Source organism: Heterodontus francisci, chromosome 4 (genome assembly GCF_036365525.1).
Source record: "Heterodontus francisci isolate sHetFra1 chromosome 4, sHetFra1.hap1, whole genome shotgun sequence".
NCBI lineage: Eukaryota > Metazoa > Chordata > Chondrichthyes > Heterodontiformes > Heterodontidae > Heterodontus > Heterodontus francisci.
In genome coordinates, this window is record NC_090374.1 from 69,014,968 (window position 1) to 69,032,196 (window position 17,229).

Sequence of the window (17,229 nt, forward strand, 5' to 3'; positions counted from 1 at the left end):
TCCGTCTACCCTGCAGTGCATCACACCAATATTAATTTATATTCTTGAAATCCTGTGTCTAGCACATATTCTTCACACATCAGGCATTACACTTAGATCTCACGTCAAAGTGTGATAAATGTGGTAATAAAAGAAGGGAAAGAAAGCCAGCCATTAATTGTTATTTTAGAGATAGCCTGGCCTATCCAATAGGGCAGAAGCTGAGGATTTGTAAATAGCTGCTTATCTACTGAAAGTAAAAGGCGTGAACATTAGCAATTGAGCCAAGCTGACTATTAAGGGATAATGCTCCCCATCAACCAACACCTACCATAGTGGTTGTCAGAAAACCAGATAGTCCAGACTGCCCTGGCAGCAGCCGAAGTGCTGTTGTCTGAAGACCGACACTTGGAAACTCAAGCAGATAGAAGTCAGTAGATTGTGTAGAATGTAGCAAACTACAAGGATGTGGCTCACTTTTTCTGGGCTACATTGTAGGGAGTCCCAAATTCATCAAAGATTCAAAATGCCAATGGTATGCACTGTGATATTCCTGGTAATCCCATTGTAACTGTGTTGCTCACATGTGGTGAGGTTGGGTGTAAAAGTGGGCGGAATAGATGTATATTGTCGAATAAAGGCAGCTGTCCGTGAAAGACTTATGTTCATCTTCTGTGCTGACTACTAACGGAATGAAAGCCCTTCTTAACCACACAAACTGCTGGCTTGCCTTCTGGTGTCATGCTAACCTTGGACAGGGGAGAAGCCAGCAACTGCTGCAAATCTTATGCCTCTCTTCTGGAATAAAAGGGATAGTGGATTACAAAGTTGGCTGAGTAACAGGAGACAGAAAGTAATGGTGAACGGCCATTTTTCAGACTTGAGGAAGGTATACAGTGGGGCACCCCAGGGATAGGTAGTAGGACCTTTGCTTTTCTTGACAAATTTTAATGACATAAACTTGGATATGCAGGGCACAATTTAAAAATTTGCAGATGACGCAAAACTTGGAAGTATTTTGAATTGTGAGTAGGATAGTGATAGACTTCAAGAGGACATAGACCGGCTGGTGGAATAGGTGGACATGTGGCAGAAGAAAATTAATGCAGAGAAATTTGAAATGATACATTTTGTTCGGAAGAATGAGGAGAGGTTTTAAAAAATAAAGGATACAATTCTAAAAGGGGTGCAGGAGCAGAGGGACCTGGGGGTGCATGTGCACAAATCATTGAAGGTGGCAGGTTAGTTTGAGAAAATGGTTCATAAGGCTTTATAAATAGAGGCGTAGAGTACAAATGTTATGGTGAACCCTGTATAAGACACTGGCTTGGCCTCGACTGGAGCATTGTGTCCAATTCTGGGCAGCACATTTTTGGAAAGATGTGAAGGCTTTAGAGAGGGTGCAGAAAAGATTTCTGAGAATGATGCCAAGGATGAGAGACTTTAATTTTGTAGATAGATTGGAGAAGCTGGGGCTGTTCTTCTTACAGGAGAGAAGGTTGAAAGGAGATTTGATAGATGTATTCAAAATCGTGAAGGGTCTGGACAGAGTATATAGGATGAGACTATTCCCATTGGCAGAAGAGTTGAGACCTAGATCATCGGTATCAGATGAATGGCAAAAGAAACAATGGCAACATGAGGAAAAGCTTTTTTATGCAGCGATTGGTTAGGATCTGGTATGTGCTGCCTGGCAGTTTGGTGGAGGCAGATTCAATCTTGGCTTTCATAAAGTAATTGGATTATTATCTGAAGAGAAAAAAATTGCAGGGCTACAGAGAAAGGGCAGGAGAATAAGTCTAGCTGAGTTGCTGTTGCAGAGAGCTGGCATGGACACAAAGGGCCAAATGGTCTCCTTATGTGCCATTCTGTGATTCTAGAATTCTATGATTATTCTGGTCTCTATGGAGAAGGCAGTGTCCTGATTTGGAATTGACATGTTTGATACATATGTGCACTCCAGATGAGGAGATGTGGGCGATATTGCCTGGAAAGAGGCAGTGGCAAAAAAGTTAAGGGCTGTGGTGAACTTTGGCAGCCACTGGCAAAGCATAGCCCCAGTCCAGCAACTAACAGGTCCTGCTGCAAAAAGCTACACAGGTCAGTGCCAGACTGCTTGGTAAAACACAGTGTCCTCCTGCATGACTCCAAAGAAATATTGAAGAAAATAACATTTGAGACAATGTGAGCAATGGCCTTCAATGAGCAGATCCTCTTATCTGCTATTCTCTAAAAGACCCAGCTGCTGCTTGTCCTAGCTCTTCAGGCTGTTTGAATTAACCCTATTTCTTTTTTTTCATTAAGTGTCAGCTTTTTTTTGGCAGGAGCATTTGTGACCTAAGTCAGTTCTGCAGTAAAAATGGTAGTTGATTGGGATCCACAGTTCACCAACAATATGTTGATGGGGCCCAAGACCCAATTTCTGGTAAGCCTCAGGGCACCAGTACTGGCATATGGTCTTGGCATGCTACCTATTTCAGGCCCATAATTGGGCAAAAATAGGTTTGCACCCCAAGGGGACTTGATTGAACATATTATTTGAAACACAGCAGTGGGACTGGATCAGCTGAGACCTGCTGGAAGTATACAAGAGTATGCTTCTGGCCAGCAATATGTCAGAATCCATGAGGCATCATCACCCTCATCTACAAGTGGAAGGGGGAGCGGGAGGAAATTAGAAATCTGTGGCTCATTTCAACTACAAAATTCTATCCAAAATTCTGCCAATTGGGTCAAGTCTGCTCTGGAGTTGGTGATTCAGCCCGATCAGCTCTGCACAGCAAGCGACAGGAAGATCTCTGATAGCCTCGCGCTATTCAGGGATACGATTGCCTATGTGCAGGATAGGGATGTGGACACCGGCCTCATCTGCTTGTACCAGGAGAAGGCCTTTGACAAAATATCTCAAACCTACTTAATGGACATACTTTACAAAATGGGGTTTGGGGAGGGAATCTGCAATTAGATTCTACTGCTCTACACAAACATCATCAGAGCAGTTTCAATCAATGGGCGGGAATTGGAAAGTTTTATGATCAAATCTGGAGTCGGGCAGGTCTGGTCTCTCTCCCCTGTCTTGCTTATATGCTGGCTGTATTGAACCTTTTGATGTGCCCATCAGGAAGGATGTGGGCATAAGAAGGGTGGCAATCCCAGGTAGCAGAGGCATTCAGGTCAAATTCTCCCTGTGCACAGAGGACGTCGCCGTTTTCTGCTCAGATATGCAGTTGGTTCGCAGACTGATGAGCATCTGCGACCAGTTCAAACTGGCCTCGGGAGCCAAAGTAAATCGCAGCATAAGTGAGGCCATGTTCTTCGGGAACTGGCTGACTGATCTTTTGTCCCCTTTACCATCAGGTCAAACTACCTGAAGGCGCTGGGGATATGGTTCGGAGGGGTCAGGGCGTGTGCCAAAAACTGGAAGGAACATATCGCCATGTTGAAACACAAACTGGGCGTGTAAGAGCAAAGTGACCTCTCCATTGCAGCTAAGAACCTGGTTATCAGATGCGAGGTGCTCTCGGTGTTGCTGTACGTGGTGCAGGCCTGGCCCATACCCGCTCCTATGCCATGGTGGTCACCCGAGCCATCTACTGCTTTATCTGGCGATCAGAAATGGACCGTGTCCGCAGGGACACAATATTCAAACCTCTAGATAAAGGGGGAAAAAAACTTGCTCAGCGTCACCTTTCATCCTGATGGCCACCTTTGTGTACAGTTGTATCAAGCTGTGCATAGACCCTTGGTATGCAAATACCAAGTGTCACTATGTGCTGAGGTTCTATCTGTCCCTAGTGTTGCAAAGGATGGGTCTGGCCGCATTGCCGTGGAACATTCCATTCACCTGTTCCTTGTGGAAAAATTTGGACAGTAAAACACCTTTGACCACAAGTCCATCAGGCAGTGGTACACATGTAATGTCTTTGAGGCCCTGGGGGAAAAGGAGATGGTGGATCCTATCAGATAGTTCCCTGAGCAGATTGTCAAACTCATTTGACAGAATACCTCATCACCAGAACTTTCAAACAAGCACCAAGACATAGCTTGGCTGCTGAGAAGAGCTCTCCCCTTCAGAGCCTTCCTGCACTCAGAGTCTCATCGCCTCCACATGCTGCCCTCAAGGCCACTGCAGCATTGGAGAGTGTCTCCCGCCTCCTTCTGGAATGTGCCTTTGCAAAGCAGGTCTGGAAAGAGATGCAGTGTTTTTTGTTGAGGTTCATCCCAAGCAGCTCTGTAACGCAGGACTCAGTGCTCTATGGGCTGTGCCTAGGTACGCACAACGAGATAAACATCAATTGCTGTTGGAGGACCATCAACCCAGTGAAGGACAACCCTTTGATCAGCATGACACTTGCTGGTCTTCCAGTGCAAAGAGCTGTCGATGACCAAGTGTTGCAGACTGGTACATTCCAAGTTCCAGTACTATGGACTGAGGGACGCACTAAAGCTTGGGGCAGCCGCCACAAAGACGCAATGGGGAAAGGCCACTGTGTAAGAACTGGAACCTGTGTAGAACCCCTTGGGCTGTATACACCAGAGAATGTTTGACATGAAATGTAAATGTACATTGTAAATATAACATGTAATGGAAAGTTTAGTGAGGTACCTCAGGTACTGTATTGAAAGAAACTGATCTGTTCTGCAATTTACATAATGTCAAATCTGAACTGTTATGTAGTGTACTTTACAAATTTTATGAATAAAGTACATTTGTGGGAAAAAATTGAAGCAGAGCACATGGAATAATGCAGCAATCTTTGATAGAATGCTGAAGTATCAGCCTAGATTGTGTGCTCAATTCCTGAAGTGGGGCTCTGAATGTATGACTCAGAGATAAGAGTGCTAATAAAAGAGACAGCCTGGAGTACTGTTGTTCACCATACAGATCACTTCCCCAAACTCAGTCAGATGAATGAGGCAGGATCTATTTCTCCTGATGGCCAATAATTGCCAAACTCCCCAAATAATTGTAAATTGCATTCTGTATAATTCCTTCCAACAGCTGGAATGTATTTATGCTGTATTAATTTAAATAATTAGATTGGAATCTTAAGAGTATAAAATTCAGTTAATCCTAATGACTTGTTTCTATTGCAGTTTTTGAAAAGACAGAATTCATTGTTGACGAACCAGAATCTAGAACTACAGAGATATACTTGCCAGTTGTTCGAAATGCTGGGACACTTGGTGCTGTCACAGTCCAATGGGTTGCCACAATGAATGAGCAGCAAATTACCAGTGATCTTCAGGTGACCTTGGGTGTGGTGACTTTTGCTCCAGGACAAACAATTCAAACTTTACAGTTGGAGCTCCTAGCAGATGATTTCCCTGAAATTGAAGAGGTAAAAACAAAGTGATTTTAAATAGAGGAATAATTCTAGTGAAATCTTGGAGTGTAGTTTGACCTGTACATTTTTCTTAAATGGTGCCAGTGGATAGTGTACACAGCTCAATCACACAGCTCTCATATGTCCTTAAATGTGTTTACAAAGCTCTCTGCGCATTGATCTCAAGATGCTGGTGAATTTTTAATGTTAAGATATAGATCACTAACCCAGAGACGAACAGTCATAATGGCAAAAGGGCAACTAACTCCTATTCCTATGCCAGTGCTGCTTTGTAGCTAGCTTTTGGATTGTATGTGAGATTAACTGTTAGTTGGTCGCTAAAAGTGTCAAATCTATGTAAGGGAATTATGGATAAGTCAACCTAGCGACTGGAGGCCATTGGGTCATTGGGGAGGCCAGTTTTGGAGTTTTTTGCAGTCTTTGCCACTGTACTTCAAAAAATATGGATAGGTTAAACAGGATTCCATGCCTTAATGAATTAAGTTGTGATCTAATTATTGCTACCTCAAAGAAGAATGATGGAAGACATGATAAACTTCATTAAAATAATGAAATGAATATACATTCAAAACAAGTAACTCATTCTTTTTGTGAACAGATGATAAATCTAGCTCTTGTATTAAAGTAGGAAATCAACAGATGGTGTGAATTTTCATCATAGAAAAATAGTGGATGGACACTGGATGCAACATGCTTAATGGACCCAATAGTATTCTTTTAAAACTCTGGTAGTCATATCGTTTGTGAGGATGGTTCAGAGTGATTGTCCCTCCGATTTTCCTTCTCTTCCTGTGGGGAAACTCTACTGTGACATAGATGAGAGCAACATGCGGAGTCGGAAATCCCATTTTCAACCATTTCATGATACAGCATGCTGGGCCTTTAAAAATCATAGAACCATAGAAAGTTTAAGGCACAGAAAAAGGCCACTTGGCCCATCGTGTCAATGCCAGCTGAAAAACAATCCACTTATTCTACTCCCACCTACCAGCATTTGGTCCGTAGCCCTGCAGCTTCCGGCACTTGAGGTGCATATCCAGACTCCTTTTGAATGAGTTGAGGGTCTCTACCTCAACGATCCTTTCAGGCAGTGAGTTCCAGACCATCACCACCCTCTGGGTGAAAATGTTTTTCCTCATCTCCCCTCTAATTTTTCTACCAATCACTTTAAATCTATGCCCCCTCGTCACTGACCCCTCTGCTAAGGTGAATAGACCCTTCACCTCCACTCTATCCAGGCCCCTCAAAATTTTGTACATTTCAATCAGATCTCCCCTCAGCCTTCTCTGTTCCAAGGAGAACAACCCCAGCCTATCCAATCTTTCCTCATAGCTGCATTTTTCCAGTCCTGGCAACATCCTCGTAAACCTCCTCTGTACCCTCTCCAGTGCAATTACATCCTTTCTGTAATGAGGTGACCAGAACTGCACACAGTACTCAAGTTGTGGCCTAACCAATGAGTTATACAGTTCCAGCATAACCTCCCCGCTCTTGTATTCTGTACCTTGGCTAACCTGTGTCTTTTTAACCACCTTATCGACCTGTCCTGCTACCTTCAGGGATCTGTGGACATTCACTCCAAGGTCCCCTACTTCCTCTCCACTTCTCAGTATTTTCCCATTAATCATGTATTCCTTTGCTTTGTTTGACCTCCCCAAATGCATCACCTCACACTTCTCCAGGTTGAATTCCATTTGCCACTTTTCTGCCCATCTGACCAGACCATCAATATCTTCCTGCAGCCTACAGCTATCCTCCTCATGTTAATTAATGGTTTAACTTTCAATCCCAGCGTAAACTTTTATCTGTTTTAAGATCAATTCAATTTCTGCTCAGTATTTGCTTTTCGTAAAGTACCGGCCATAATAATTTCAGTACAAGCAGTCTATTAAAATTTATAACCCCTCTCAACAATACTAGACTAGAGACAGTTTCCATAAGCAGAAGTGTATCTCTTTTTGATCTGAAGCTTATAAACCTGAGAGTATGCTGCATGATTCACCATTACCCCTTTACCACAGTTTTAAGCACTGGATACTGTATGGGTTGCCCACCATCTACTTCTGTCTGCTTCAAAAGCCAGAAACAACAGCTGGACGAACTGCAAGATGGAGGTTAAAACAAATCGTCAAATTCATTTACAATTAAGATCATTACATAGAAGAAAAGGCACAAAGATACAACAACAAAAATTGAATCAATCTTCCAGAGTTTAAGAACCTTCACCTGAATGTATTTCTTATACAGCCAATTATTTGCAAAACATTTGATGATCACAGATTTGCTAGATTTCTTAATATAATATTTGTACTTGGCAAAGGCACAGTGCCTGCCTGTAACACAGTCTGGGTACCAATTACAGAAGCAGACCTTGCGCTTTCGATGAACTAAATATATAGGTAAATGCAGTGAGACCCAGAGGTTGAAAAGAGAACCCTGTTGGTAGGTGGAAGAAGATACACTATCAGACCATGGCCAGTCACTAAACATATTTACTGAACATTATAATCAGATAAATAAGCAATACTGAGTAAAATGGTATATTTACAGTTAGTAAAAAGGTTGCTGTTCTCAATATATCAAAAAATAAAGATTCTTCTTTAACCCTCAACATTAAGCCAATATTTGAAACATGGTCAGTCACTAATATAACTATCTGCTAATGCAGCGACTCTGAGTTGCAACCCTGATAATTCTTTGTATAACACTGCCTAAGCTATAGCTCCAAATTCCTTTGAACATATCTCAGAGCAAAGGAATATTAGGAAGTTAATTTTTCTCGTAATTAGATTAGCTGGTTAGCTAGTTACTGGAGTCAAAATCATAGCATTTTATAACTAGAGCCTGCACAAGAAAGACACCAAGATGCAGGTCAGCAACTGACGGAAAGGACAAAGGCCCTCCAAGGTAAGTGTAAAAGTGCTCCTCTTGCCCCTCAAGAAAAATCACCACCTCCTTTGCCTCGGACTCGTCTGCCCTCCGACCCACACCTCACCCCTTTCCTCAAGCATGACCCTCCCAAAACTCCTCTCTGGCAGTTAATTTCAAGCTGATGTCAGGGGTCGGCAACGTGTCCGTACACAGACACCAATGCGGACCTGAGAGGAGACGGATCCGGAGCGGTACCTGTAAAAGAGAGCACGGGGCTCGAGGCCCTTACTTACCTGAGGACCGGAGCATCGGCAGGTGGATCTGAGAGGAGGCGGATCTGGAGTGTTGCCTGTAAAAGAGAGCACGGGGCTCGAGGCCCTTACTTACCTGAGGACCAGAGCGGAAGCAGGCTCTCTCTCTCTCTCTGCCGGCGCATGCTGAGGTTCAAAAGAGGAAAAAAAGACTCAGTGACATCACGGGAAATCTGTAAGCTGATTGGTTGGGTAAATAACAGCTGTTAGTTCCTGTAAATAGCTTTTAAAAATCAGGGGAAAGTTCTTTTTTTTGTAAAAACTTCAAAACCAACCGTATAAGTGTTAAGGTTAGTACTACTAAAGTGGTTTTTTTTAATTAGCGTAATTTATTAAGGACTTTAGATTGCAGTGGGTAGTGTTTGGAGTAAAACAAGGCCCCTAGCGTAATTAGTATTTTTTAATTAAAGGGAGTAATCTAAAGGTAAGTCATGGCCGTGAAATGCTCCTCCTGCGCTATGTGGGAAATCACGAAATGACGACCATGTGTGCAGGGAATGTATCTATCTGCAGTTACTGGCTACCCGCATACGGAGCTGGAGCTGCAGGTAGATTCACTGGAGCATCTGTGATGCTGAGATCATCGTGGATAGCACATTTAGCGAGGTGATTACACCGCAGACAAATGCTGCAAAGGCAGGAAGGGAATGAGTGACCACCAGGCAGAATAGAGGAAGGCAGGTAGTGCAGGAGTTCCCTGAGGCCATCCCCTCTTGAACAGATATACTGCTTTGGATATTATTTGGGGAGATGGCTCAGGGTAAAGCAGCAAGAGCCAAGTTCATGGCACCATGGGTGGCTCTGCTGCACAGGAGGGATGGAAGAAAAGTGGCAGGGCTATAGTGGTAGGGGCTTCAATCGTAAGGGGAACAGACAGGCGTTCCTGCGGCCACAAAAGAGACTTCAGAATGGTATGCTGCCTCCCTGGTGCTAGGGTCAAGGATGTCTCAGAGCAGCTGCAGGGCATTCTGAGGGGGGAGGGCGAGCAGCCAGTTGTCATGGTACATATCGGCACCAAGCACATAGGTTAAAAAAGGGATGAGGTCCTACAAGCTGAATTAGGGAGTTAGGACAAAAATTAAAAAAAGTTGGACCTCAAAGGTAGTAATCTCAGGATTTCTACCACGTGCTAGCAAGAGCAGAAATAGCAGGATATATCAGATGAATAAGTGGCTGGAGAAATGGTGTAGGGGGGAGGGATTCAGATTCCTGGGACATTGAGACTGGTTCTGGGGAAGGTGGGACCAGTACAAGCTGGACGGGTTGCATATGGGCAGGACCGGGACCAATTTCCTCGGGGGGGGGGGAGTGTTTGCTAGTGCTGTCAGGGAGGCTTTAAACTAGAATGGCAGAGTTGGGTTGACAGAGGAGAGGGAAACAAGGATAGAAATGAAAGACAGAAAGGTAAGAAGCAAAAGTGGAAGACAGAGAAAACAAGGGTGAGAAACAAATGGGGCCGTAATGCAAAATATAGCTAAGGTGACTAACAATGTTAAAAAGACAAGTCTAAAGGCATTGTGTCTTAATGCGCAGAGCATTCGCAATGAGGTAGATGAATTAACAGCGCAAATAGATATAAACGGTTATGATATAGTAGCGATTACGGAGACATGGCTGCAAGGTGACCAAGGATGGGAACTGAGCATCCAGGGGTATTCAATATTTAGGAAGGACAGGCAAAAAGGGAAAGGAGGAGGGATAGCATTGCTAGTAAAGGAGGAAATCAATGCAGTAGTGAGGAAGGATATTGGCTGGGAAAATCATGATGTGGAATCAGTATGGGTGGAGCTATGAAACACCAAGGGGCGGAAAACGTTGGTGGGGGTTGTCTATAGGCCCCCAAACAGTAGTGGAGATGTAAGGGATGGCATTAAACAGACAATTAGAGATGCATGCAATAAGGGTACAACTATAATCATGGGTGACTTTAATCTGCATATAGATTGGTCAAACCAAATTAGCAATAATACTTTGGAGGAGGATTTCCTGGAGTGTGTACATGATGGTTTTTTAGACCAATAAGCTGAGGAACCAACTATAGAACAGGCTATCCTAGACTGGGTCTTGTGCAATGAGAAAGGATTAATTAACAATCTTATTGTGCGGGGTCCCTTGGGGAGGAGCGACCATAACATGATAAAATTCTTCATTAAGATGGAGAGTGAAGTAGTTGGATCAGAAACTAGGGTCCTGAATCTAAATAAAGGAAACTACGAAGGTATAAGGCGCGAGTTGGCCATGATAGATTGGGGAACTTTACTAAAAGGGTTGATGGTGGATAGGCAATGGATAATATTTAAAGAACGTGTGCATGAAATACAACAACCATTCATTTCTGTCTGGTGCAAAAATATAACCGGAAAGGTGGCTCAATCGTGGTTTACAAAAGAAATTAGGGATAGCATTAGATCCAAAGAGGAGGCATATAAAATTTCCAGAAAAAGCAGCAGGTCTGAGGATTGGGAGCAGTTTAGAATTCAGCAAAGGAGGACAAAGAGGTTGATTAAGCGGGGGAAAATAGAGTATGAGAGTAAACTTGCGGGGGACATAAAAACAGACTGTAAAAGCTTCTATAAATATGTGAAGATAATAAGATTAGTGAAAACAAATGTAAGTCCCTTACAGTCAGAAACGGGTGAAATTATAATGGGGAACAAGGAAATGGCAGAACAATTAAACACATACTTTGGTTCTGTCTTCACAAAGGAGGACACAAATAACTTCCCAGAAATGTTAGGGAACCAAAGGTCTAATGAGAGGGAGGAACTGAAGGAAATCAGTATTAGTAAAAAAATAGTGCTAGGGAAATTAATGAGGTTAAAAGCTGACAAATCCCCAGGGCCTGATAATCTACATCCCAGAGTGGCCCTGGAAATAGTGGATGCATTGGTGGTCATCTTCCAAAATTCTATAGACTGGTGCAGTTCCTACAGATTGGAGGGTGGCAAATATAACCCCACTATTTAAAAAAGGAGGGAGAGAAAAAACAGGGAACTACAGACCAGTTAGCCTTACATCAGTAGTGGGGGAAATGCTAGAGTCTATTATAAAGGATGTGATAGCAGAACACCTGGAAAGCATAAACAGGATTGGGCAGAGTCAGCATGGGTTTACGAAAGGGAAATCATGCTTAACAAATCTACTGGAGTTTTTTGAGGACGTAATTAGTAGAATAGATAAAGGAGAACCAGTGGATGTCGTGTATTTAGATTTTCAGAAGGCTTTTGATAAGGTCCCACATAAGAGGTTAGTGTGCAAAATTAAAGCACATGGGATTGGGGATAATATACTGGCATGGATTGAGAATTGGTCGACAGACAGTAGGAATAAACAGGTTTTTTTCTGGGTGGCAGGCAGTGACTAGTGGGGTACCGCAGGGATCAGTGCTTGGGCCCCAGCTATTCACAATATATATTAATGACTTGGGGGATGGAACTAAATGTAACATTTCCAAGTTTGCAAATGACACAAAGCTGGGGTGGAATGTGAGCTGTGAGGAGGATGCAAAGAGGCTCCAATGTGATTTGGACAAGTTGGGTGAGTGGGCAGATGCATGGCAGATGCAGTATAATGTGGATAAATGTGAGATTATCCACTTTGGTTGTAAAAACAGAAAGGCAGATTATTATCTGAATGGTGATAGATTGGAAGAGGGGAAAATGCAACGAGACCTGGGTGTCCTTGTACACCAGTCGCTGAAAGCAAGTATTCAGGTGCAGCAAGCAGTTAGGAAGACGAATGGTATGTTGGCCTTCATTGCGAGAGGATTGGAGTACAGGAGCAAGGATGTCTTAATGCAGTTATGCAAGGCCTTGGTGAGACCACATCTGGAGTATTGTATGCAGTTTTGGTCTCCTTATCTGAGGAAGGATGTTCTTGCCATGGAGGGAGTGCAAAGAAAATTTACTAGGCTGATCCCAAGGATGGCAGGATTGACATATGAGGAGAGATTGGGTCGATTAGGTCTATATTCAGTAGAGTTTAGAAGAATGAGAGGGGATCTCATAGAAACCGATAAAATTCTAACAGGACTAGTCAGGCTAGATGCAGGGAGGATGTTCCCGATGGCTGGGGAGTCCCGAACCAGGGGTCACAGTCTCAGGATACAGGGTATGTCATTTAAAACTGAGATGAGGAGAAATATCTTCACTCAGAGGGTGGTGAACCTGTGGGATTCTCTACCGCAGAAGGCAGTGGAGGCCAAGTCATTAAATATATTCAAGAAGGAAATAGATATATTTCTTAATGCCAAAGGAATTAAGGGCTATGGGGCGAAAGCAGGAACAGGGTGGTGAATTAGCTGATCAGCCATGATCTTTTTTGAATGGCGGAGCAGGCCCGAAGGGCAGAATGGCCTATTCCTGCTCCTGCTTTCGATGTTTCTATGAAGTCTGTGACTGGTAATTTCAAGGATGAGAAATGTCCCATTGGCTTCTTCTTCCAGACGAGCCCAACTTTAAATAAAAAAAATTGCAGCTGTTAGTTTCCCAGCCAACAGGTGCTTAGAGCAGAGACAGCGCTTCCAATTTGGACAAGTTTGTGGTTTTTTGGCGCAATCCAATTTTTTTTTAAAGCCCGGCGAAAACTCCGAACTTGTCCAAGGTTCGAACATGCAGTCACTGAGGGAATGTCTTGATTTCTGCACTCTGGCATGCATTATTTTCACGTAGGCCACAAGCTCAGTGACATGTTGAAAGTTGCTGGACCTTACCTCTATGTAAGTGTCCCAATTCCACTACTATCCATTTGGAATTGCATTGTTCTAGAAATTGTATTGAGGGAAAAACAGGCAAGAAAATCCAAGGAATCTACAGAAGTCAGCACTCTAAGTTCCTCATGAATATAACAGTACAGTGTAATGGGGCTGAGTGATATTGGCAAAAACAGGATGCTGCTGGCCCATATACAATAGTTAAGAAATACAATGTATGGATAGCTTTAATAAACCTTAATCTATGATGAACTGTCTACGATTCATTAACAAAATCTATGCTGCATTTTTAGTTTTAAGAACTGTCAGGGAAGGAATAGTAAAAATTCATTATGTCTCAATGACCTTGTTAGAAACAGTCATTAATTTTTTTGCTGCAAATTGGATTAAAGGACAAGTGTTACAAGTATGTCAAAGATCAGTAACTGTAATGTGCATTATTGGCTGTCCAGTTTGAGGGCAGATAACCTGAGTGGCCAATGTCATTTGAAAATTGTCTGCATTATATATTAAAAGTGCACCTTTGCTAACAGGTAATAGATTTGGCTTGGACGTAAGATTGGTTAGTCTAGCGTACAATCCTACAGATAGTGACTAAACATGTTGTAACTGAATAATACATGCAGTAACAACTGCTCAACTTTTTGCAGAAAAGCCTTTTGTTAATAATTATCTTGTCATAGCTGAATCGGAATCGACAGTGATAGACTGAGATATAGACATAAGTGAATTTAAGTGAATAACTTTATTGGAGGAACTGAAGGGCGTTCTTGATTTGTAATTGTGTTTATCTAATTTTGTCACTAGCTGTGGTGAGCAAATAACATTTTTCCATGAGAGATGCTGTTGTTTCTGTATTTTAGAATCTGGACCTGGTTTCACAGCCTGTCAAGATGAATAAACTAGTATTGGCTACTTACCATTAATCTCTCTGTCCCTGCCTGTCCCACTCTGCATTTCTGTTTTACATGACTCTTCTGAAGTACTATCTGCTTCTCCCTGCCCTTTTGTTGGCTGCCCTATCTTCGGTTACATCTTACAAGCAGGTGGAGAAGCTGCACAAACAGAGGCCTTCACGAGTTAAATTGTCTTGTGACAACAGTAGTGTGAGAAATGGTCCATCTTCTTATTGCTGATTTTTTTTACTGCCTCACCTCAATGACCACAGTAACCTTACGTTTCATGGTTTATTGGATGAATTTGCAGTCCTGACACAGCGTGAATCCATAGAAGTCATCTGATAAGGTTCATCTACCACCCTGTGACATGATGTAGCTAGCTCCATTCTGGGAACAAAAATACTTTGCATTGGCATTACATAATATTTTGCTTGCTAGCTAATACAGTTGTGCTGCTCTTCATTGATATTTGTATCTTAGCTACTTTATTTATAGGGAGAAATGTGTTTTAAATCAGACTGTGTTTTGATGGCATTAGATTGGCTATACACCTTATTTACAGTTTAATTGCCCCATGTCCGTGGCTGAGTCAATAATTTTGTCAAATGTCCGTGGTGCAACATGTCGGTGCCTATCCTTGGCTGATGTACAGCCTTTGATTCGCCAGTCTTCCCTTGCTCATTGCTGCTCTGCATCATCTTCCCTCCTATTCTGGGTGGGAAGTGAGTCAATGGTGTGGAAATGAGGACTAAAATACCCTAGGCCTGAAACTTAGACCAGTGAGTGCATTTTGTAATTAACACCCTTCTGCCCACATGAAACCCGCTCCAGATTAAAGTGAACCCATATGTTTGTTTCACTACAACCTGCAGAAATAGCTAGCAGGAACCACTTTTCACCTGTGTACGTATCTCTGTTCTGTCTACAGCAAGCCTACCTTCACTGATCAATATACGCATTGGGATTCCTACAGCTCCCCTCACTATAAGATTGACCTTATCAGATTGACGCTGAAATATGGTGCATCAAAGCCATCCTGCAGGATAATAGCTACCCCTATCAGATCATTGCTTGCTGTGTGTTGTGCATACTCAAGAATGGGCCTAAAAGTGCCCAATCTACCTCAAATTACCCTGGAAGGGTAAAGTATCTCAAAAATTTGAGCAACAGGTGAAGCTAGCTATTTCACACTGCTAGTATGCAGTAGCAGCACAAGTGTTAGTTTCCACTAACAGGATGCTGCTGTCAAGCCAAAAAGGTGCTGTAACTACCACACAAATGAGTAATGTGGTTTATGATTTCCAGTGCCGTTGCAGTGCCAGTATGTAGGCCAAACGTCCCAACAATTGGCGGATCGTATCAAACAGCACGTCCCTTCCGCTGTTCGCAATAGCAAAATTATTGACCATACTCAACCAGCAAAACTCAGAACACAATGTCTAACGTTAGGTGTGATTCTGCAATTGGACAGCACTTACTGAACAATCCCCAGTGTGCTAAGAATTACACTAACAACCAATTTAAGATTATCAGTTGGGCTTGCAATGTGGCTCACTTACGCTTGCTGGAAGCTACATATATTCATCCACAGGGACCTGTCCTCTGCAGGCAAAAGGAACATGTCCAGGCATTGCACGTTTTTTTGAATTAAACAAATGTCTGGGGACAACAGTTCCCTGGTGCATTCTCCATGGCAATGCCTCGACCAATCAGAGTTGACTTACCTACCAATCAGCACCTTTTTTTATGCAGTATAAAATGTTGCTCCCTTTGAAATTTGGCATTCTTGCATCTATCCCGATGAGCACATGACAAAAAGCTTTGATAGCATGTCCTTTTTCTCAGCAAAAAAAAAACTCTGATAAACAAAATGCTTTACTTTTGGTGCTCCTTATATGATTGGAAATAAAAAATAAAACTTTTTTTTTAAAGGATCAATAATTTAATAGATTCAGTCCAAAGGCCACTAGAGCTTTGGCCCAGCCATTCAGATTACTACAGATATGGTAAACTAGATTTTTAACTTGCTGCCAGAGCAGAAAAATGTACATTGTGGATCACTCTCTCATTACGGAAGCAACCTGATTTTCATTTTCATTGATATCAGTTGGACGTTTCCTATAATGGGTGTCCCATCCACAACGCTCGTTTACCCCTGATCTACAGTGCCAATTTATGCCCTGGTGGCAAGTAAAAAATCGGCCCAGTTCGTTTCCAAGGGATATCACTATCAGAAGCTATTTATTTAAAATACATTGTCTTAACGAAAGACACATTAAGATATATAATGCAGACATTTTGCATGACAAAGCTCTGCATCTTTCATGTTGTCCAGTACTGGTGTTTTATAATGATGGTACAGGTGAATCGTGTGTTGAAAATGTAAAAAGCCCAAAAAAATGTAAGCGAGAAGATCAAACAGATTTCTAACAATAAATGCTTATTGTTCGTCTAAAACTATAGGCAAATTACATTCTGAAAACAGGAGTTTCTACAAAATACTGAATTTTATACCTGGAATTTGAAGTTAGGAGAAGTTTACTGCTTATCGAAAATGTAACTTTGGGCTGAGTATTAATGTGGCTGGTAAACTAATTTTAAAGCAAATTGTTTTCCTTTATAGGTCATTCAAGTGAAGCTTACCCATTCTACTTATGGAAGCTCCATTGGGAGGGACAATGTGGCGAATATTATTGTTGCAGCAAATGACAACCCGCATGGCACTGTTCATTTCACACAGACAGTGTACAGAGTTCAGGAACCACTGGAAGGAAATTCCATAGCAAATATCACCGTGAAAAGAAGGTGTGCTACGTGTTGTGAGAGTTTGCCAATTAATTCCACCTTTTTGTGACATTCAGATTGTTATATAATGGGCTGCATTTTGTGATAAGAATAATGGTGAGAGCTAGCAGTGCTCACCGTTACAATGGAAGAAATACACCAGCAACTTCTGGATTTCCATGCTTAAGTGCACACGCATTTACTCAGCAACTTCTAGATTACATGCGCTCAGTTAAACATAGAAATCCAGAAGTTGCTATCAGAGATACCCTGCTCCACCACAGCATGTGCTGTTGCAATCCCTGCCAATAGACTCGGCATTGAAA

The 17,229-nt window shown here is 42.4% G+C and overlaps 1 protein-coding gene across 1 annotated transcript in view; it reads left to right on the top strand.

Annotated features, from left to right (window-relative positions):
- adgrv1 (adhesion G protein-coupled receptor V1) overlaps positions 1-17,229 on the top strand; it is an 810,104-nt gene that overhangs the window by 194,544 nt on the left and 598,331 nt on the right. The window contains exons 30-31 of the mRNA XM_068029668.1: positions 5,077-5,321; positions 16,743-16,924. Coding sequence (XP_067885769.1) covers positions 5,077-5,321; positions 16,743-16,924 — 427 coding nt within the window. The remainder of the gene's footprint in view (positions 1-5,076; positions 5,322-16,742; positions 16,925-17,229) is intronic.